The 21,973-nt window shown below is 32.2% G+C and overlaps 2 protein-coding genes across 2 annotated transcripts; both read right to left on the bottom strand.

Annotated features, from left to right (window-relative positions):
- Positions 1 to 1,051: 1,051 nt before the first annotated feature.
- LOC129293535 (U-box domain-containing protein 26-like) lies at positions 1,052 to 2,734 on the bottom strand. The gene has a single exon (XM_054931548.1). It carries the CDS (start codon positions 2,575 to 2,577, stop codon positions 1,330 to 1,332), a length of 1,248 nt encoding a protein of 415 aa, XP_054787523.1. The 5' UTR covers positions 2,578 to 2,734; the 3' UTR covers positions 1,052 to 1,329.
- Positions 2,735 to 18,056: 15,322 nt separating this feature from the next.
- Positions 18,057 to 19,594, bottom strand: LOC129293910 (U-box domain-containing protein 26-like). The gene has a single exon (XM_054932038.1). It carries the CDS (start codon positions 19,475 to 19,477, stop codon positions 18,230 to 18,232), a length of 1,248 nt encoding a protein of 415 aa, XP_054788013.1. The 5' UTR covers positions 19,478 to 19,594; the 3' UTR covers positions 18,057 to 18,229.
- Between the last annotated feature and the right edge of the window lie 2,379 nt (positions 19,595 to 21,973).

Below are 21,973 nucleotides of genomic sequence, written 5' to 3'. Positions count from 1 at the left end.
AAGCCATGATTCGGTTTCCTTATTGTATACTTTCTCCATTTGGCTATCACACTATCTCAATACAGCACTATTCACAAGTCAAGCTGCTTAATTTAGTTCCCTATATTTTTTTTGGCTAATCTCTTCCTTCAGAACTTATAACTTCATCATGTTTCCATTAAAAAAGAGCTTATAATGTTATTAAATTGGTAGAAGATAGTGGATTTTTAGACAATCAAATTAAACTATTGAGGCAGTAGCCAGGAAAAAAGTAATAATAACACTACTCAATCAAATTAAACCTATCAAAAATTTCTCCCCACAACACCACAATTTATTTTGGTTTTAGTTTAGCCTACGTAAAAGGGGAAAAATAAATTACTTACTCATAATCATAATAAATTTACTAAACCCAAAAGCTAGCTACTTAAATATAATCGCACTTGCAATACATATAAACAAGTACTTCTTGTGAGATAAGACTTGTGTTGTTGTGTTGTAGCAGTAGTACAATAATCACAAACAAAATTGTTAAATTTACGAGTTTAAATAAACTCATAATAAGGATGTAAATTCGAATCGTAAATTTATAAAAATTTATTTCTATTAATAAATAGTCTTTAAAAATACATGATTAAATAATTAAAATATAAAATATGATCTAATTTAATTTAATTTAAATATATTTTCAATATAAATCATTAAAATTAAATCTATCTACATTCATAAATTATTATATTCAACATAGAAATTTTAAAATAAAGCAACTTATTTTTAGTATTTTTTTCTTTTTTATTAGTATTATTTTTTATTTTTTCAGTTTTATTTTTTATTAAAAAGAATCCTATCATTTCTATTAATCAAGTTTTACACGACATATACTTGTTTCACACAATAAATTTATGAGTAGATTGATACAATTTTATAAATTAAAAACGTAAACTCAAAGAGTCAATTAGTAAGTTTAACTGAGTTTTATTCAATTTGAGATTATGCGTGAGTTAACACAATTTTATAAATTAAAAATATTAAACAATAAATTCATACAATTAACTTAAAAATTTGACAACAATAATCACGATGAACATATAGAAATAAAGAATTTAACACTTCAAATTAGTTAGTCTCTACAAAATTAAAACCTCTTGGGATGATTTTCTATACTCCCAGCAAATTCTTACATAAAATGAATGAATGAACCCATAAAAGAAAAAAATTTCTTGCAGTATTATGTACTGATGAACCTAAAACTCAATCATATTCATGACTGATCTGATCTGCTTTTCCCTGAAACTGGAAATTTTGGAGGAAGTTTTCGAGAGGATGCGCCAAACGAAGCAAGCAGCATCGTCAAAAGGGAACTACAAGTTCGCTGCATGCAAAATCGTCAGAGTTTCCGACACAATCTCTTGGCCACGAATCCCGAAGCAGCTTCAGCAACATCTGCGCCTTCCTCTTTGCCCTCTCCGTGCAATCACTCTGCACCAGCAATAGCAGCGGCGTCAGCACACGCGCTGCCACCGCCTTCCTCCGGCACTCCTCCGACTTCGAGCACAGAGACAGTAGCGCTCCGGCTGCGTGCTCTGTCGCCCGGTCTGATATCTTCAGTATCGTTTTCACCAGCTGCGGCACCGTCAGAGCATGACCTGCAAATGCAGCCAACCCCTCCGGAATTCGACAAAGCAACTCAATCGTCACCACAGCTCTCTCGGCCTCGCATTTCTCGAAATCACCAAGCCGTTCGACGAGGATCTCCGGCGCTCCGGCGGCCACTGCTTTATGTCGTGCTTGTTTCAGCAGGCACAAAGCGAACAAGGCCTTGATCCCAATCTTGAGAGCGCGAGGGTGCGAAACCGGACTCTTCAACATGTCAACAACACCTTCGTAGATTTCATCGACATTGCTGATTTGAGCACGCAGCTCCGGCGAACGGGTCCCGCTCACGACGGTCTCGATCAGTGTGGCTGAGTTAACTCGAACTTCGATGGAGGAATGAAACAGCAAGCGGGACAAATACTTGATTCTCTCTGGTTCCGATGCGATGAAGACCCATTCAGATTCAGCGAGTGAAAAATAAACCAGAAGCGCGAGAGACTCGTGCTTCAACTCCAAACAATCCGAATTTGCATCAAAAAGGATATTTAGCAGAATCCGGCGGGCGTTGTGAGATCCAATTAGAGATCGATTGTCCTCGGAGCCACTAGCGAATCCTCTAAGCCGTCGCAGCGCAGAGATACGCGACTGAGAAGTACTCGTCCCCGACGATGCTTGATTCAACAACGTCCGAACCACAGCCGGGCGGGCGGCTTGGGTCGGACTCGGGATCCGTTGGACTCCTAAATCGCGATTGGAAACGCACCAGTCTTGGATAAGGCGGCGAAGAGTGTGGTTAGGGATGAGGGTAAAATCAGAAATAGTCGCTCTGGTGACGGGACAGGTGGTGTTACCGGCGGCAAACCACGACTGGATGCTGGTTCGGTCGTAGGTCTGACCCGTGGATATAGTAACGGGTTCAAGCATCAGCTCGAGGGAGATGGGGCATCTGAAGTGGTATGGAATCTGAACTCCTAAATCCAACGGCTCTAACTTCATCGACATATGGTGCCTCTCGTTTTAAAAGAGACGAATGTGTTTAAATTTGTATTTGCAGAAGGAGGAGGAGGAATGAGAAAAATATGCTGAGTCCGAAGGCTCTGAGAATTCTGGCAAGGTAAGCTTGGGATTTGGTTCCTTTTTCTATGCGGATGTGAAAGAAGGTGAAGAGGGGGCATGTACTATATATATGACTTAAAACGACACGTGCCGTGTCGTATAAAAGAAACCTAACCCGGGTTGAGAGTCAGGAACGGCACTGGTCAAATGAAAGTTTGCGGATGGGGGTCCCACATTTGCCGCCTAAAATAGTTAGGCTACATTTTTTTTTGGCCAGTAGTTAGGCGCTTAGGCTGCATCTTTACTCTCTTCTTGAGGCAACGTCGTGAACTAAATCTAATGCGTCCCATTAATTGGGGTCACCTATTATTTCTACAACATAAAAACAACGATATTTTAAGTATTTTAAAATTTGGATATTTTTGCTCTGTATCAGATTGAGTGGACAAATTAAATCGTACTTGTAAATAATATGATTCGTTACAAATTTTATTTTAATTAAGTAAACTCAAAAGTAATGAGTTTTGTGTATTTACATAAAGTTCAAGATAAATTCTTATTCTTCCATGTCTTACGTACATTGAAGTTAAATGAAAAATCAGGACTTGCCACTTGTCATAAATTTTATAGTAATTAAAGTGGTTCTTGCATTTATATTGAGTTCAAGATAAGTTGTGTTATCTATAATCTCATTTTGTGTACATTTTATATATTAATATATTAATAATGATTATTAAAGTCCTAAAGCTGTGAAAACAGCTTATTGTTCATGCTTCTAATGTTGTTACACGATCGCTCCCAAGTTTAAAGTATGACTTATCATGTGAGTCACAAACTATGCTTTGCAATTCACGAAAAAATGTATCTAATTACAGCTCAAAAGGGGATTGATGAACGTTATATGTAAAAGTAAAAACTTCTTTTTGACCAGATATGAAAACGTAAAATTTAGTCTAAACATCTTCAATTAATTAAGTCAAGCCATGTTGACATTGCATTCGATTTTATAATACGCACTGTTTGAATAACACCATACAAAATATATTAACAATTTTTTAATAAAAATATAGTAATAAAAGTTGAATCTGTTTATGAAATATTTAAAATTACATACTCCGTTCATTTAAAAATGTAAGTCATTTTTTAAGGAGTTAAACGTTCAAAAATATAAGGCATTTTTAATCTTTTAAAATATAATCACTTTTTTTAAAAGTATTCCTATTGATAGTAATTTTATATTTATTATAGGATGTTTAATAGAAGTAAATATAAAAAAATAGAGTTAATTTAAAAGTAAGTAATTACTTTATTGGAAGTGAGAATCAATTAAAAATATCTTATATTTTTTAACGAATGGAGTATTTATTTTATAAAAAAATCATATAAAATTAAGTAAATTTGTGAGTTTTATAGATTGACACCTGGACGTACGGCGAGCTTTGCGTGGAACAAAGGTGAATATGTGAAGGCTGGAAGCTTTTAATTAGCTAAAACGTCCTTCGTGGTAGCTAAGCCAGGAGATAGATTGGGAAAGAGTGGGTTAGAAAGTTGATATACTTGCTTGACCAAATGATTCAGCTGTCACTTCTGTTGGAGAAAATATTAATAAATAAAAGGGAATACTAGCAAAAAGTCTTTGTTATTAAAGTGTCAATCTATCAAAAAGCATATGGAATGTCATGTTCGTGAGAACAACTTGTGTGTGAGCTAGATCAGTGGTGATTCCAACTGTAACACATGAAAGACCAGTTCAACTCACACGCATTCCCCTGTTTAGAGCCTAGATTTTTTTTTTTTTAATAATCAAGAGTCAAGGAGATATCAGTATGCATATTTGCTTTCTGAATCTGATCACATATATAACAGCGAATTATTGTATTTATAGTTTAATTAACGGGATGTTAAAATGCTATTCATATTCATTACTGATTCCAAAAAAAAAAAAACGATGCAATGATAATCAAATTTTACGTAATAATTATAAATTGCTTGATTGGTGTTTCTGGTTTTTCCCAAATCATTTTCTTTATCCAATTTGATAATAATAATGAATACAAATATGCATATACCGTTGTGAAATAGAAGATCATGAACTTGTTACGAAGTATAAAAATAGTATCCTTGTATAAATCACAAAATAAATCCCAAAACAGATGCAAGGACCTGTTGTTAAATGATCTATAAGCGGTTTGAATATCTCTATAAGTGCTTTCTACCTGAAAACATGCCATAATGTTAATGAGCTCTCAAAATCCAACTTTAAACTCTTTAGATAAAAAATAAATTAATTTATTAACTCAATTGATATCCATCTTTTTTCTCTCCCATTTAATTTACAAAAAAATATATGATAAATATTTTTTTTGTCTCAAATTATAAAATACTTTTAAAAAAAATTACAATATCAATAAATCTTATTAATACATTATATAACTTTTATTTTTAAAATAAAAATATAAATTTTAAAAAATATCTTTCATTTAATATTTTATTTATGAAAAGATATTAGAGAGAATATAATGGGGAGGTTAATATTAAAAAATATTATTAAATCTTAATTTTGTTAAAGTTTTTGTAATTTAGGTGAATTAATGTGAAAAGGGGTGGTGGGAGAGAGTCAAAGGAAAGGCGGAAGAGGGGTCGGGTAGGGATAGAGTCCAGGTTGGATGGGAACCAGTTTTCTTGAGATGGCAGGGCAGAGGAACTTCAGGTGGAATTGTGGATAACGTTAATTATGGTGTCATTGATTAATTAAGTGGTGGATCCCTTTCCTCCACGTTCTTCAATTGCTCACCGCCACGTCATCGGCATTTTGGCAGATATTTCAAGTTTTCAACCATTTTCCCCCCAAATAATCATGACCAAATTTATAACAGCCCTCTCCATTACATGTGACTTTCCATCAACAAAGGTTAAAAAATATCGAAGATGGCAGTTGAGTCTAGAATTTTAAAATTAATGACAGTTAAGTATTTTTTTATTTTATTTATAAGTCACTCTCAATATATTTTATCAGTATGAAAGAAAATCTTAAAAATCATTAATTCTATCTTAAAATTTAATAAGTTTTTTAATTTTATCTTTATTAAATATACATACTTCAATAACAACTTTTTCTCTTCAATATTCAACGGAGGGTAGGTAAAAAAATTTGTAATGAAAATTTAATGATATGACTTATAAGTAAGATTAAAAAAATTATTCTGTCTCTATCCTATAAATAGGACTAAAGGGAGTATTGGATAATTTTTTTAAAAAATTAGTAGAAAATATTGATAATTACTTATTCAAGAGTTTCAAGCATAAATAAGTATTTAATTATCAAATGTAATTCGTACATTGTATTGAAAAATTTTGTTTGTAATTATTTAAATTGATATTGACGATTAATTTTAAAAAAATTTATTAGGAACTTGATTGTTATTAATTCAATATTTTGGGAGGTAACTGTCATTCTTCCTACAAAAATACTCCCTCTAGTTTTTATTACAAGGCATCATCTAGGAGAATTGTTTAGTCCTTAATATAACATACTTTATGGGTATTAGATAATTATGTTTTTTTAATATTATATTACTCTTGTTTTCACTCATTAATTATGAGAAAGAGTGTAATATAAATTTGAAAAAAATTATTTAATAAGTAAAATTAAAGGTTTATTTTATTTTTAAGAAAATTTGATAACTCTTTGATTGAGGCGTTGGAAGTCTTACAATAAGACAGGAGATAATACCTCGTTAATTTGTACATGCACATGAAATTCATAATAAGCGGGAATATTAGGATTAAAGGCCTATTGTAAAATATATTTGAGGAAGAGGACCTAGATTAATGCAAAATATACATCGACATAAATATACAGCAATGAAAGTAGTGGGGTGCCCCCCTATTTTACTGTTCTTTCCACACAAAAATTAATTCATTTGTAAAAAGTGAGAAAATTAGCCGTAGGCCCTCCTATTTTAGGTGATTTTCAATTTTGGCCTCCCTCGTTCGTCAGTTCCTAGATTCGTTAGTCTTTGCGCGCGCGCGCAACAATTGAAGAACAAGGTGATTTGCATATTTTTCTCCAGGTCCTTCTCCCCAGATATGTTTGTTAATAGCTAATCCTAATTTTCCCTAAATTATAAAGTTCACAAAAGGCATATTGTGAAATTCTAAAAAGTATTATTTCTAAAATTTTGTGATGGTATGTTTAGATTGATGAGAATTTGAATTTAAATTTAAATTTAGATCAAATTTTTTATTTGAATATATAAGAATTTATGGATTTAGATTTGATATAAATTCAAATTCATTTCTTATTACAATTTCAAATTTCATTTATACCATAAATATTTAAAATTTCAATTACATCAAATATTACATTCTCTTAATATTTTTATTATTAATATATCTATTTTTGTCGTTTATCAACTTAAAAATAAAAAAAAACTCATCACCTCTGTATTGTTTTTTTAAATCTGAAATCACATATCTTCTTCATTTAATTTTTTAATTATTTAAATAAAAGATTTTAAATATGAGTTGACATACGCATAGTAAATGTGAGTTGACGCAGCCATAAAAGGAAATTGGACAGAAGTTGTCTCTAGTAATGGCAGGCATATGCAACTGCCACTTGGACAGTGGAAAAAAAATAAAACAAAAGAAAATCTAAAAAGCGTTGATTTTTTTGGCCAAATAAAAAAAAAGCTTTTAATTTTTTTTGTTATTGAAAAAAGCTTTCAATTAAGAGAAGCAACAAGCGAAGTTTCCTCCGGTGAAACAGAGATACGTTTGGAGACGCTTCTGCGTCAGCGGGCAGCAGGTGGCGGTGGCGCGTGTGTTTACCCATTCAGTTCAGCCCCGCTTTTTAATTTCCAGCTGTATCCTCCCATTTTATGCCCTTCACTTGCTACCATCTCCTCTATCACAATCTATAGTTTGTGTGTGTGTGTGTGACGCTATTAACACAATCTATTTTGATTCAGTCATATACTAATACACGCACTACTTTATATATATCTCTGTGCTTCTTATCAACACTATGTACCCCTTTACACACATACATATATATATATATATATAAAAACAATAATATGTATGATAAATTTTTAAGTAGACTGATATACTATATCATTTATAATCTATCCAATAAAAAATAACATTCAAATATCATTAAATATAAATTAATTTGATATTAATGATAGTAAAGAGAAAATATGCAAGAAATAAAATATGTATTATGTTATAAGAATAAAATTAATTAAAAAATATCATATAGATTTTATTTAAGTTACTTGAAATATTTTAATTAAACAGACTATAAATGATGTGACACACTCAATCTACCTAAGTATTTCTTTGTGCGCGCGCAGCAGCATTTATAATGAACAATATATATATATATATATATATAATTGAAGGAGATGAAATTAATTAAATTAGATAGTGTTTGGGTTGATGGATTTGAATTTTAGATTTAAAATTTAAATATTTAAAATTATTTGTTTGAATAGTGTAAAAAATTTTAAAGATAAAAGAGAGATGAGTTGAGATTTGAAGTAAAAATAGAAGATTAAGAGTAATGATATTATTACATTTACAAAGTTAGAGTAACAGAAACTAGTGAAAGCATGATAAAAATGAGAGAGTCAAAGTTGCTGAAATTTTAAATAATCAAAGTTTTAAAGGGGACTTGAAATTATTAAATCCAAATGGGGCATTACAATCTATTGCGATATAACCAAATTAGTCCGATTCCATGTTTCGATTTTTGATCAAAATAGAAATTCAATTAATCTATCACTAATAAATCATTTCAAGCACTAGAATAAACTGTACTCTCTCCGTAACCTGGTGATCTACTTTGCGGCTGATATAATTACAAGTGGATCAATCAGCAATAATAGGCGTTGCTTTATAAAGCAGTGATCAATAATTGAACTTGATACACCCTTCTTTATACAAACTGTTTTTGATATTTAATTTGCTATCTGTGGGTTTGACGAAGTCATGATAATAAAAAAGAAAAAGATGCAAATACAGAGAGCGGCGAAAGGTACATGCAATACAAGCAAGTTACTATCTGGTTATGCCTCGCAGTGCCAGTATACAAAACGGAGGATTAGACAGCACATGTCACCCATGCATGCAACAAGTTAAATTTTGCACATACGGCTCACTTTTAATTAATATTAATTTAATAATGTTATCTAAATTATGTGATTCTTTATTTCATTATAATTATATTTTCATTTTCTTAAAACTATATACCCACTTTCAATACAATACTTGAGAAATGTGCTAGAATGTATCCTTTTTTAATGGAAACAGACGGATTTTTATTAATAACTTGATTTTTTTTAAAGAATTTAAACATGCAAAGTTTCCTAAAATATGTAAAAATTGAATGAATAAAAAATGCAGAATTGAATATATTACGCGGAGAATATATATATATATATATATATAGCCTACAAAAAGAGTGTATATCGTGTAATGTGTGTATATTGATCGAAATATTGATGATATGTACTGTTGACTGATAGCATGATACATGGAGACCGGATCAGCGTCTCCTGCCTGGTGCCACTATCGCCATGACTTCAGGTGCTCTACAATAATTATTATATTTATATATTACATGAAATGCTACTATATAAAAATTAAAGATGGTTAATTGGAAATAAAAAATTGCAATGTACGCGCGTTGATCAATGAAACGGTCTCATTTCATACATTCTCTCTCGTGCATGAACCTAGCTTCTTTCCATTCCCTTTCCACTTGCCATCTTAATTGTTAGATCCATTTTTTAATGGTTGAGATTTAATGTTTTATAAAATTATTATTATATTTATTTTTTATAAATATTATTTATAAAAAATAAATATAATAATAATTTTATAAAACATTAAATCTCAACCATTGAAAAATGAATTCGATAGTTGATATGGGAAATGAAGAGGAAATGAAAAGAAAAAGAAATGAAAGAAGTCAAGTCCCTCATGCATATGCTCACCCTTATCTTAATTACAAGTCACTTCTAATTACTTTATCAAAATCAAAAAATATTTTTAAGTAATTAACTTTGTCTAAAAATATAATAAAACTTTAATTTTATCTCTATTTAAATAATTTTTTAAATTTTCATTACGTTGCTTTCTCTCATAATTAATGAATTTAAATAAAAATATTTTTTTTAACAAAAAGTAACAAACGCCTTATATTAAGGATAAAAAAAAGTCTTCTTAGAAAGCTCTCTGTATATAGAGACTCGAGGGAGTGTGAGTTTAATTTAAAATGACTTGTAAAAAAATAAATTCATACATTATTTCACTAGATTCATATTCCTATTGCAAGTCACCTTGTACAACGTCACCAAATTCAAAAAATAACAGTTAACTCATCACATTTGTTTTAAAATTAAAAAAATATTTAACTTTGCCTCTATTAAAGAAAGAGGGAAGTACAATATTTGATTAGCAGCTCATATATAAAGACACTGAATTAGAATTAAATTCTAGTAATTTACTAAGGGTAAAATTGACTAATTTTAATTAATAACATTTCACGTGACTTACAATAAAGGCCAAGAAATTTTTATAAAAGACATCCTATAATAAATATTAGATCGAGTATGTTTTAATTGCCCTTTTATTTGTTTGTTTTTTCTTTTATTTTTTTATATGGCTATTTGACATTAGCCAAATTCAAGTATTATTGTTAAGTCTCATTGAAAATAACTTTCATTTTCTAAATTCGTATAGGTTTAAACTCAAAATTTCATATTTATACTGTGACAGTCCTTCTTATTAGAATCAAAGCGTGTTGATTAGTGAGGTATGGGATGAGGTTGAAATGAAGATGACAAAAGTTATAATAGAGAGAGAGAGAGAGAGAGAGAGAGAGAGAGAGAGAGAGAGGGAGGGTTATAGGGTGGGGTGGGAAGTGAGAGGTAGGATTGAGGTTGAAGAGGTCAAAATGCAAAGGACAGTACAGCCATAATGACTCTGATTTTTGCGTTTCTTCTTGTCATTCATTCATTGCTTGCTTTACCTTTGCTGTAATCATTTCCTTGTCACGTAACATTCATCCACACTTCCATTCAATTATTATTATTATTATTATTATTAACTTATATATTATTTCATGCTCAACACTTTATTAAATGATCCCTCTTTCACATGTTCCACGACGCCTCATCTTCAAACCAAATATCAAGCAACCATGTAACTTGCCCCTCTCTCACACACACACACACCACAACCATTAAATATTTGTTTGTAAGGGGAAGTAAGACATTCATTGCACTTAAAATTTCAAAAAAAAAAAAAAAATACAAAGAAAATTCCTTGTATATAAAACCAAGGTCCTATATTATGTTGGAACAACCATTTCGTGTATGAAAGTGGTCTGACTCACAATCTTGGAGTAAGTAATATTACGGATGTGGACCAGGATAATTGTGTCATTCCTCATAGTGTAACTTTATATTTAATCTGCACGGGAATGTGTTTAATTTTTTAATGGAGAAAAAAAATTCAAATTCACAAGTCCGATCTTAATATTCTTTTGTTTTTTTGTTTTTTGAGATTTTTAATGGAGAAAAACAATCGTAGTTCATACTAAATTGTTATTGTAATTTGAAACGAATCCCCTCAAGAGTAAGGAGCCCAACTTTAGTGTAATGAACCAAGAACCAATTAAATGGGCCCTGGTAGTCAAAACATAGCCCAATCCTTTTTTTGGTTTCCAATTAAATTGTTTTCAGGCTTTTTCTTCTGCAAACCCTTTTATCAGGCATCAGCTTTGACAATTGGTAATAATATTTATCCAAAAGAACTAATATATCACTAACTATTCTACATCCAATGAATCACAAGCTGGGCTGGTTAAAATAAATAAATAAATAAATAAAAGCTGCCAGGGGAGTATACTTTATATGATATCCAGTATTATTAGATATCATATTCGAATATTGTTGAGTTTAATTAAAAATAATTTTTTAAATATTTTATTTTGCATTTATATAAATTCAAATTCAAGGAAATCCTGCAACGGTAATTCCTTCTAATGGAACCAATGTATGCAGGCATCTAGTTTTTATATTTTGGATAGTTTTAAAATGGAAGTATTATAAAATTTGGAACTACTTCTAAGTGGAGGCCATTTAAATTAAAGTTCAACTACAGACGATTTAAATTGGGAGTGATTTTCATGTGGAAGAGGAATCAAAGAGCATAGAGAAGTGTGTTCATAATGGCATGAAAATGAATAAAAGAAGAGAGGGATAGAGGAAGCAGGGTTGAAGAGGCGTGAGATGCCGAGAGTCACGGCTCATGTTTGCCTGTGGCGCACCACCAGGAAGGGTTACATCAACTTCACCAATCTCGCCTTCTCCGAACCCCATGTTTGCCTGCAGAAAAATAATAATAATAATAATCCAAAAAAGTACTTCGCACCCTTGTAACATATATAAATAACACGTGAGATTTTTTCTCTAGGAAATTTTATATTTTTAAGTTCTTGTGTTGAGTTTATAAGAAGAAGAAATGAGATTGGAGAGTTAATGAAACTGATTAATTATGACCGCCGGCAACATCTACGCCTTCCGGAGCTCCTCCTCCATCACCCCTCTGAACATTAATTCAAGTACGTACGTGTAAGCGATTGCTTTCCTAAACTCAACCTACTTAAATTAATATGTCTAATTGATCATCTTATTAATCAATACGACAATATATTATACATACCTTGTAGAAAACGACGGCAATGAAATTAGGCCAGCGTTAGCCTGCTGCTTCATAGCAAGTGTTATGAAGAAGCAAAGGAGTTGAATTGTCCTTGCAAGATTGAGTCACCTCTGGAACATCTCTAAACAAGTTCATTAACACCGACGATCTTGATGTTGCGTTCATCCTTGACGATTCTCCTCGGTTTGGACACTAACCTCCCTTCATCCCTCCATTCCCATCTGCAATTGTAGACTTCGAGATTCATGAACTCAGTGTTTCAAGGTTTTTGGTTAAGATGTGATATCGAGTCTATTTAATTACCATATATTGTTACGCACATTGATTTTCTACCATCACTACAAAACAATTGACTTTCAGCAGCGACATTTGTCGCCGTTGAAAGTCAAAAAGTCACCGCATAAAGTTTTTAGCGGTGACAAAAAGTCGTCACAATGTCACCGCAAGAGCTTCTACCGCTGATTCAATCTGCGACAACAAAAAAAGTCGCCGCTGAAAGTTGAGAATCTGCGGTGACATTTATCGCCGCCGAAAGTCAAAAAGTCGCCACAATGTCGCCGCGAGAGCTGAATCAGCGACAATAATAAAAGTCGCCATTGAAAGTTGAGAATCAGCGATGACAATTGTTGCCGCAGAAATCACGCATCAGCGACGATTATTTCTGTCGCCGCTAAACTACTTAAGCTACCAAAAAGTTGTCATTGAAAAGTAATGTTGGTTCACTTACACACATGGCACCATGTCACCGTCCATGTGGCGCTCCACCTCATGCCACGTGTTGCCATGTCACGCTCCACGTAAGGCCCCACCTCGCGCCACGTGTCGCCCTCACCTCACGCCATGTGGCACCATGTCACTCTCCAGTCTCCATGTGTCACTCTCACCACACGCCATGTGGCGCCATGTCACCCTTCATATAGGGCCCCACCTCGCACCACGTGACACCATGTCATACTCCATGTGTCGCCCTTCACCTCACACCACGTGGCCCCATGTCACCCTTCATGTGTCGCTCTCACCACACGCCACGTGTCATTATATCATCAATTTATATTTGCATTTTGAAACTTGTTTTCTTCAATGTTTGAACCCGTGACTTCCTCTTTTTGTGTCCAATCGTTTTGTCACTGAGCTGGAATGAATCTGTAGTCTATTATTGCATAATTAAATATATATATATATATATATAGACACACATATTATTAAACTATACAAACACACACACATATTAAATATTAAATATTATAAAATATCATTATTATCCTTAAATATTTCAATTTAATTCTTTCAATTTATAAAATTATAAATTATATTACTTATTTTGTTTAAAGTAAACTATAAATATAATTGATATAATATAATTTATATTATTTATTTTAATTTTTTTACTTCTTGAGATTGTTATATTATTTAATTTAATATTCATATTTATAATTATAATATAAAAAATATCTAAGAATAAATAGTAAAAATACTGATGATTATACATTAGTAAAAAAATTATAAAAATGCAGACAATCAGCGGCGACACTAAAAAGTTGCCGCTTAAACTTACAACATAATTTTTTTAAAAGAAATTAAAAAATGCTGACAATCAGCGACGACACTAAAAAGTCGCTATTGAAGTCCACTTTTAGCGGCGACTTGTATGCTGCCGCTGAAACTTGCAACATAATTTTTTTAAAAGAAATAAAAAAATGCTGACAATCAGCGGCGACACTAAAAAGTCACCGCTGAAACTTGCAACATAATTTTTTAAAAGAAATTATAAAAATGGCCAAATCTTTCACATTTATAACAAACTATTTCTATTTTATATGTTTTGAAATTATCTTTTCTAAAGGTTTTATAATATTAATTATTTGTCCATATGTGAAAATAGTAAAATTTATTGTTCTTTATTATAACTAGTAAAATAAAAGCAGAAGAAAATATAGAAAATGAAATAGATAACATCCCTTTTGAAATAAATCAACAAAGATACATGAACATAATATCACATATAACTTATAAAAAATTAATATTGCCAAGTAAGTTTAGTAACAAACAGAGAATATTCAAGAAATATAATATTCAAAAATCCTGTGAAAGAATAGAAAAGTTAGGTGGTGGTGTTCCTATTAAGCTTAGGATGAACAATATCAATAGAAAATAAAATTTGTACAAATAGAAATATGAGATGGTTCGATAAAATATTAGGATCTAAGTCAAAAAAGAAGAATAAGATAAGTCTTAAGAGTTTTAATCTATAGCCAAATAGGAATAGTGAACTTGAAAGAAAAGTAGAAGAGGTAGAAATAAAGAAATACATTATAAAAAAATTAAAGAACAAATAGAAATTTAAAAAATAAAAAATAGAATAAATTAAATAAGAGAAAAATTTGAAAGAGGTATTTGTGCAGAATATCCAAATTCTTTTTGAAATAGAAAAAGACACAAGAAATCACGGGTGAAAAACAAATATGACAAAAGAAGAAAAAGAAAAAGCAAAAGAAAAACAAGACTTGAATCTTGTCAAAAAAATAATTTAAGTACAAAAAAAGGTAATTAAGTGAAGAAAATCAAAAGAGCTAATTTAATCATAATTTTTTAAAACTTCTATAAAATCAAAAGACTTTTGATTTTGCAGGCATTGAGTTAAATGGTCCCTTCTCCATCTCTTAATATAAACCTCTCTCCACTTGTAATATTATAAGATATGTATGTGTATCTATGCATACATACATACATACATACATACAACTTGGTTAAATAAATTGAAAGGGAAATAAATTGACATTTAAATAAAAAGAACATCATGAAATTGGTAAAACAAAAATATATTTTTTCTTATGAAAAATACTTTAATCTAATTTTAAAAACACAAAAAAATGCTGACAATCAGCGGCGACAATGAAAAGTCACAGCTGAAACTTGCAACATAATTTTTTTAAAAAGAAATTAAAAAATACTGACAATCAGTGGCGACTTGTATGTCGCCGCTAAAACTTGCAACATAATTTTTTAAAAAAAAATTAAAAAATGCTGACAATCAGCGGTGACTTTTTAGTGTCGCCGCTGAAAGTGGACTTTCAACGGCGACTTGTATGTCGCCGTTGAAACTTGCAACATAATTTTTTAAAAAAAATAAAAAATGTTGACAATCAGCGAAGACACTAAAAAGTCACCGCTGAAACTTGCAACATAATTTTTTAAAAGAAATTAAAAAATACTGACAGTCAGCGGCGACACTAAAAAATCGCAGCTTAAAGTGGACTTTCAGTGGCAACTTGCATGTCGCCGTTGAAACTTGCAACATAATTTTTTTAAAAGAAATAAAAAATGAGTTATTGCACATTACTAAAAACATGAGTTTTTGCATCATATTTATATGTATGGAAATACTATTTACAAACTGTGAATAATATGGGATATCTTAAATTTCATAACAAACTTGACTTTAATGTAGCTTATATTTATTATTTTTTTAGGAAACATCAAAATCAAGATTCGGTTGATAGATAAATGGTTATTTAATTTGGAACAGAGAGAATAAAATTAAAGTATTTGTGTATAAAATTGCTTACAAAGGCAGTGAAATTGTAGCACTTGCCACCAAAGGAGTGACATAGCCAAATTCCATTCTGGAAGTCATACACGTCCAGCATAAATCCTCTCACTGCATTCTGCAAATTCAAATCTAAACAAAAACCTCATATACACACCGAAGCTGGCAAAATTCTTCCTTTTGAATCACTTCTTCACGTACTAATTAATTTAATTTGTTGGGTCGTCATGCACAACGTAAGTTCTTTGCTACCCTCTTATGCAAGGATCATGATTTTGATCTTTATTATTGAGGCCTGATTCTGTTACATGGTGGTGTATCTATGGTTGCTCTTTCGGATAGGGGTAATGCTGATAATTCGATCATGATCCATGTCAGTTGTTTTAGGGCTAATCTTTTGTGTATTCTTGGTGTAAAAGTTAAAGATGACTTGAGGTAGGTCCTACCTAGATATAAGCTGCTTATTTTGGTTTTTGTTGAAAGTTTTGCAAGGGTTTAGGAAGGATATAGTTCTCCATGGGTGCAAGCTATGCTTAGTGCTACTTTTTGTTCAAAAGGGACTTGCTTGGCACTGGTGGCGGATTCTACGAATCAGGCAAAGCTCTTGGCTCTTAATTGCTATGAGTGGATTTTAAGACTTCATAAGGTAGCTGTAGTTTGGTGTGGTCAGGCTGCCCCCAGGGAGAGGTGCTCGAAAAATTGGGTGCTGCAACTCCCTCCTCCCCTAGTTAAAATTCTAGCTCAAAGGCTAGGAATTGCTGTTTCTTTCTTTTTCTTTTGTTTTTTTTATTCCCTCTATTTGCTTTTCCTTTTCGTCATTTCTTTTGATTGTTGCTGGTTTGCTATTGTTGATTGTTGTTGCTGCTGATACCCTGTTGCCGCTTCTGGTTTGAATGAAATGTCTCCTTTGTTGCCAAAAAAAAAAAATAGTACTATTTATTCTTCAAATGATTCCAATTTAAGTTACGCCCAAATAATCAAATATAATTAAATAGCCTAATTACACTATCTCAATATAACACTATTCACAAGTCAAGCTGCTTAATTTAGTTCCCTATATTTTTTTTGGCTAATCTCTTCCTTTATAACTTATAATTTCATCATAGTTCCATTAAAAAAGAGCTTATAATGTTATTAAACTGATAGAAGATAGTGGATTTTCAGACAATCAAATAAAACTATTAAGGCAGTAGCCAGGAAAAAAAGTAACAATAAAACTACTCAATCAAATTAAACCTATCAAAAAATTTCTCCCCACATCACCACAATTTATTTTGGTTTTAGTTTAGCCTACGTAAAAGGGGAAAAATAAATTACTTGCTGATCACAATCATAATAAATTTTCTAAACTCAAAGGCTAGCTACATAAACGTAATCGCACTTTGCAATACGCATGAACAAGTATTTCTTGTGAGATAAGACTTTTGTTATTGTTGTATTGAAGCAGTAGTACAATAATCTCAAATAAAATTGTTAAACTCACGAGTTTAAATAAACTCATAATAGGGATGTAAATTTAAAAGATAAATTTAGATTGTAAACTCATAAAATTTATCTTCATTAATAAATAGTCTTTAAAAGTACATGATTAAATAATTAAACTATAAAATATGACCTAATTTAATTTAAATATATTTTAAATATAAGTCATTGAAATTAAATCTATCTACATTCATAAATTATTATATTCAACATAGAAATTTTAAAATACAGCAATTTATTTTTGGCATTTTTTTGGTTTCCTTTTTTTACTAGTATTAGTTTTTTATTTTTTTTTGTTTTATTTTTTATTAAAACAAATCCTACCGTTTCTAGGAATTAAGTTTTACACAACATATATCTATCTCACTTAATGAGTCTATGAGCAAATTGATATGATTTTATAAATTAAAAACGTAAACTCAAAGAGTCAACTAGCAAGTTTAATCAAGTTTAATTTAATTTAAATTCATGAATAAATTAACATAAGTTTGTAAGTTAAAAATATCAAAACGATAAAATTATATAGTTAATTTGAGAATTTGACAACAATAATCATTGTGAACATATAGAAATAAAGAATTTAACACTTCAAGTTATTTAGTCTCTACAAAATTAAAACCTTTTGGAATGATTTTCTTTACTCCCAGCAAATTCTTACATAAAATAAATGAATGAATGAACCCAAAAATGAAAAAAATGGCATGCAGTATTATGTACTGATAAACCTAAAACACAATCATATTCATGACTGATCTGATCTGCTTTTCCCTGAAACTGGAAATTTTGGAGGAAGTTTTCGAGAGGATGCGCCAAACGTAGCGAGCAGCATCGTCAAAACGGAACTACAAGTTCGCTGCATGCAAAATCGTCAGAGTTTCCGACGCAATCTCTTGGCCACGAATCCCGAAGAAGCTTCAGCAACATCTGCGCCTTCCTCTTTGCCCTCTCCGTGCAATCACTCTGTACCAGCAATAGGAGTGGCGTCAGCACACGCGCTGCCACCGCCTTCCTCCGGCACTCCTCCGACTCCGAGCACAGAGACAGCAGCGCTCCGGCTGCGTGCTCTGTCGCCCGGTCTGATATCTTCAGTATCGTTTTCACCAGCTGCGGCACCGTCAGCGCATGACCTTCAAATGCAGCCAACCCCTCCGGAATTCGACAAAGCAACTCAATCGTCACCAGAGCCCTCTCGGCCTCGCATTTCTCGAAATCACCAAGCCGTTCGACGAGGATCTCCGGCGCTCCGGCGGCCACTGCTTTATGTCGTGCTTGTTTCAGCAGGCACAAAGCGAGCAAGGCCTTGATCCCAGTCATGAGAGCGCGAGGGTGCGAAACCGGACTCTTCAACATGTCAACAATACCTTCGTAGATTTCATGGACATTGCTGATTTGGGCACGCAGCTCCGGCGAACGAGTCCCGCTCACGACGGTCTCGATCAGTGTGGCCGAGTCAACTCGGACTTCGATGGAGGAATGAAACAGCAAGCGGGACAAATACTTGATTCTCTCCGGTTCCGACGCGATGAAGACGCATTCAGATTCAGCGAGTGAAAAATAAACCAGAAGCGCCAGCGACTCGTGCTTCAACTCCAAACAATCCGAATTTGCATCAAAAAGGATGTTTAGCAGACTCCGGCGGGCGTTGTGAGATCCAATTAGAGAACGATTGTCCTCCGAGCCACTAGCGAATCCTCTAAGCCGTCCCAGCGCAGAGATACGCGACTGAGAAGTACTCGTCCCCGACGATGCTTGATTCAACAACGTCCGAACCACAGCCGGGCGGGCGGCTTGGGTCGGACTCGGGATCCGTTGGACTCCTAAATCGCGATTGGAAACGCACCAGTCTTGGATAAGGCGGCGAAGAGTGTGGTTAGGGATGAGGGTAAAATCAGAAATAGTCGCTCTGGTGACGGGACAGGTGGTGTTACCGGCGGCAAACCACGACTGGATGCTGGTTCGGTCGTAGGTCTGACCCGTGGATATAGTAACGGGTTCAAGCATCAGCTCGAGGGAGATGGGGCATCTGAAGTGGTATGGAATCTGAACTCCTAAATCCAACGGCTCTAAGTTCATTGACATATGGTGCCTCTCGCTTTAAAAGAGACGAATGTGTTTAAATTTGTCTGTGTAGAAGAAGCAGGAGGAATGAGAAAAATATGCCGAATCCGAAGGCTCTGAGAATTCTGGCAAGGTATGCTTGGGATTTGGTTCCTTTTTCTATGCGGATGAGAAAGAAGGTGGAGAGGGGGCATGTATTATATATATGACTTAAAACGACCCGTGCCGTGTCGTATAAAACGAACCTAACCCGGGTTGAGAGTCAGGAACGGCACTGGTCAAATGAAAGTTTGCGGATGGGGGTCCCACCATTGCCGCCGAAAATAGTTAGGCTACATGTTTTTTTTTTTTTGTGGGGCCAGTAGTTAGGCGCTTAGGCTGCATCTTTACTGTCTTCTTGAGGCAACGTCGTGAACTAAATCTAATGCGTCCCATTAATTGGGGTAACCCATTTTTTCTACAACATCAAAACAACGTTATTTTGTATTTTAAAGCTTGGATATTTTTGCACTGTATCAGATTGAGTGGACAAATTAAATCGTACTTGTAAGTAATATGATTGGTTATAAATTTTATATTTTAATTAAGTACACTCAAAAGTAATAAGTTTTGTGTATTTACATAAAGTTCAAGATAAATTCTTATTCTTCCATGTCTTACGTACATTGAAGTTAAATGAAAAACCAGGACTCGCCACTTGTCTTAAATTGTATAGTAATTAAAGTGGTTCTTGTGCATTTATGTTGAGTTCAAGATAAGTGGTGTTATCAATAATCTCATTTTGTATACATTTTATATATTAATATATTAATAATGATTATTAAAGTTTTTAAAGCTGTGAAAACAGCTTATCGTTCATGCTTCTAGTGTTGTTACTCGATCGCTCCAAGTTTAAAGTATGACTTATCATGTGAGACACAAACTATGCTTGCAATTCACGAAAAAATGTATCTAATTACAGCTCAAATGGGGATTGATGAACGTTATATATTAAAGTAAAAACTTCTTTTTGACCAGATATGAAAACGTAAAATTTAGTCTAAATATCTTCAATCAATTAAGTCAAGCCATGTTTTTGTTCCAAAAAAAAAATTAAGTCAAGCCATGTTGACATTGCATTCGATTTTATAATACGCATTGTTTGAATAACACCATACAAAATATATTAACAAGTTTTTAATAAAAATATAGTAATAAAAGTTAAATCTGTTCATGAAAGATTTAAAATTACACATTTATTTTAGAAAAAAATCATATATAACTTAGTAAATTTTGTGAGTTTTATAGATTGACACCTGGACGTACGGCGAGTTCTGCATGGGAGAAAGGTGAATTTGTGAAGGGTGGAAGGGCTTTTAATTAGTTAAAACATCCTTCGCGGTAGCTAAGCCGGGAGATAGAATGAGAAAGAGTCGGTTAGAAAGTTGATTACTTGCTTGACTAAATGATTCAGCTGTCACTTCTTTTGGCGAAAATGTTAATAAATAAAAGGTAATACTAGCAAAAAGTCTTTGTTATTAAAGTGTCAATCTATCAAAAAGCATATGGAATGTCATATTCATGAGAACAACTTGTGTGCGAGCTAAATCAGTGGTGATTCCAACTGTAACACATGAAAGACCAGTTCAACTTACACGCATTCCCCTGTTTAGAACTTAGATTTTTTTTTTCTTTTTAATAATCAAGAGTTAAGGAAATATCAGTATGCATATTTGCTTTCTGAATCTGATCACATATATAACAGCTAATTATGTTATTTATAGTTTAATTAACGGGATGTTAAAATATTATTCATATTCATTACTGATTCCAAAAACACTATGCAAGGATGATAATCAAATTTTACTTAATTATTATAAATTGCTTGATTGGTGTTTCTGTTTTTTCCCAAATCATTTTCTTTATCCAATTTGATAATATTAATGAATTCAAATGTGCATATACTGTTGTGAACTAGAAGATCATGAACTTGTTACGAAGTATAAAAATAGTATCCTAGTATAAATCCCAAAATAGATGCAAGGACCTGTTGTTAGACGATCTATAAGTGATTTAGGTATCCCTGTAAGTGCTTTGTAGTTGAAAATATGCCATAATTGTTATGAGCTTTCGGAATCCAACTTCAAACATTTTAGATGAAAAATAAATTAATTTATTAACTCAATTGATATTCATCTTTCTTTTCCCTCCCATTTAATTTACAAGGAAATATATGATTAATACTTCTTCTATCTCAAATTATAAAATATTTTTAAAAAAATTATATATATTAATAAATCTCATTAATACAGCATATAACTTTTATCTTCAAAATATATAAAAATATAAATTTTAAAAAATTAGAGAGAATATAATGGAGAGGATAATATGAATAATATTAATAAAACTTTAATTTTATTAAAATTTTTTATATTTTGAGATGTTGAATTTTTTTTAAAATATTTTATAATTTAAAAAAGGTGTAGTATTATAAAAATGAAAGGATTGGTGAATTAATGTGAAAAGAGCAGACGGCGG

Source organism: Prosopis cineraria, unplaced genomic scaffold, assembly GCF_029017545.1.
Source record: "Prosopis cineraria cultivar Desert tree isolate PC_DT_omini unplaced genomic scaffold, ASM2901754v1 PC14, whole genome shotgun sequence".
In the NCBI taxonomy this organism is placed as follows: domain Eukaryota; kingdom Viridiplantae; phylum Streptophyta; class Magnoliopsida; order Fabales; family Fabaceae; genus Prosopis; species Prosopis cineraria.
This window is presented reverse-complemented; position numbering and strand designations above follow the sequence as displayed.

Excerpts from the sequence above, each read along its gene's own strand:
- LOC129293910 (XM_054932038.1), bottom strand. The coding sequence starts at position 19,477 with ATGTCAATGAACTTAGAGCCGTTGGATTTAGGAGTTCAGATTCCATAC.
- LOC129293535 (XM_054931548.1), bottom strand. The coding sequence starts at position 2,577 with ATGTCGATGAAGTTAGAGCCGTTGGATTTAGGAGTTCAGATTCCATAC.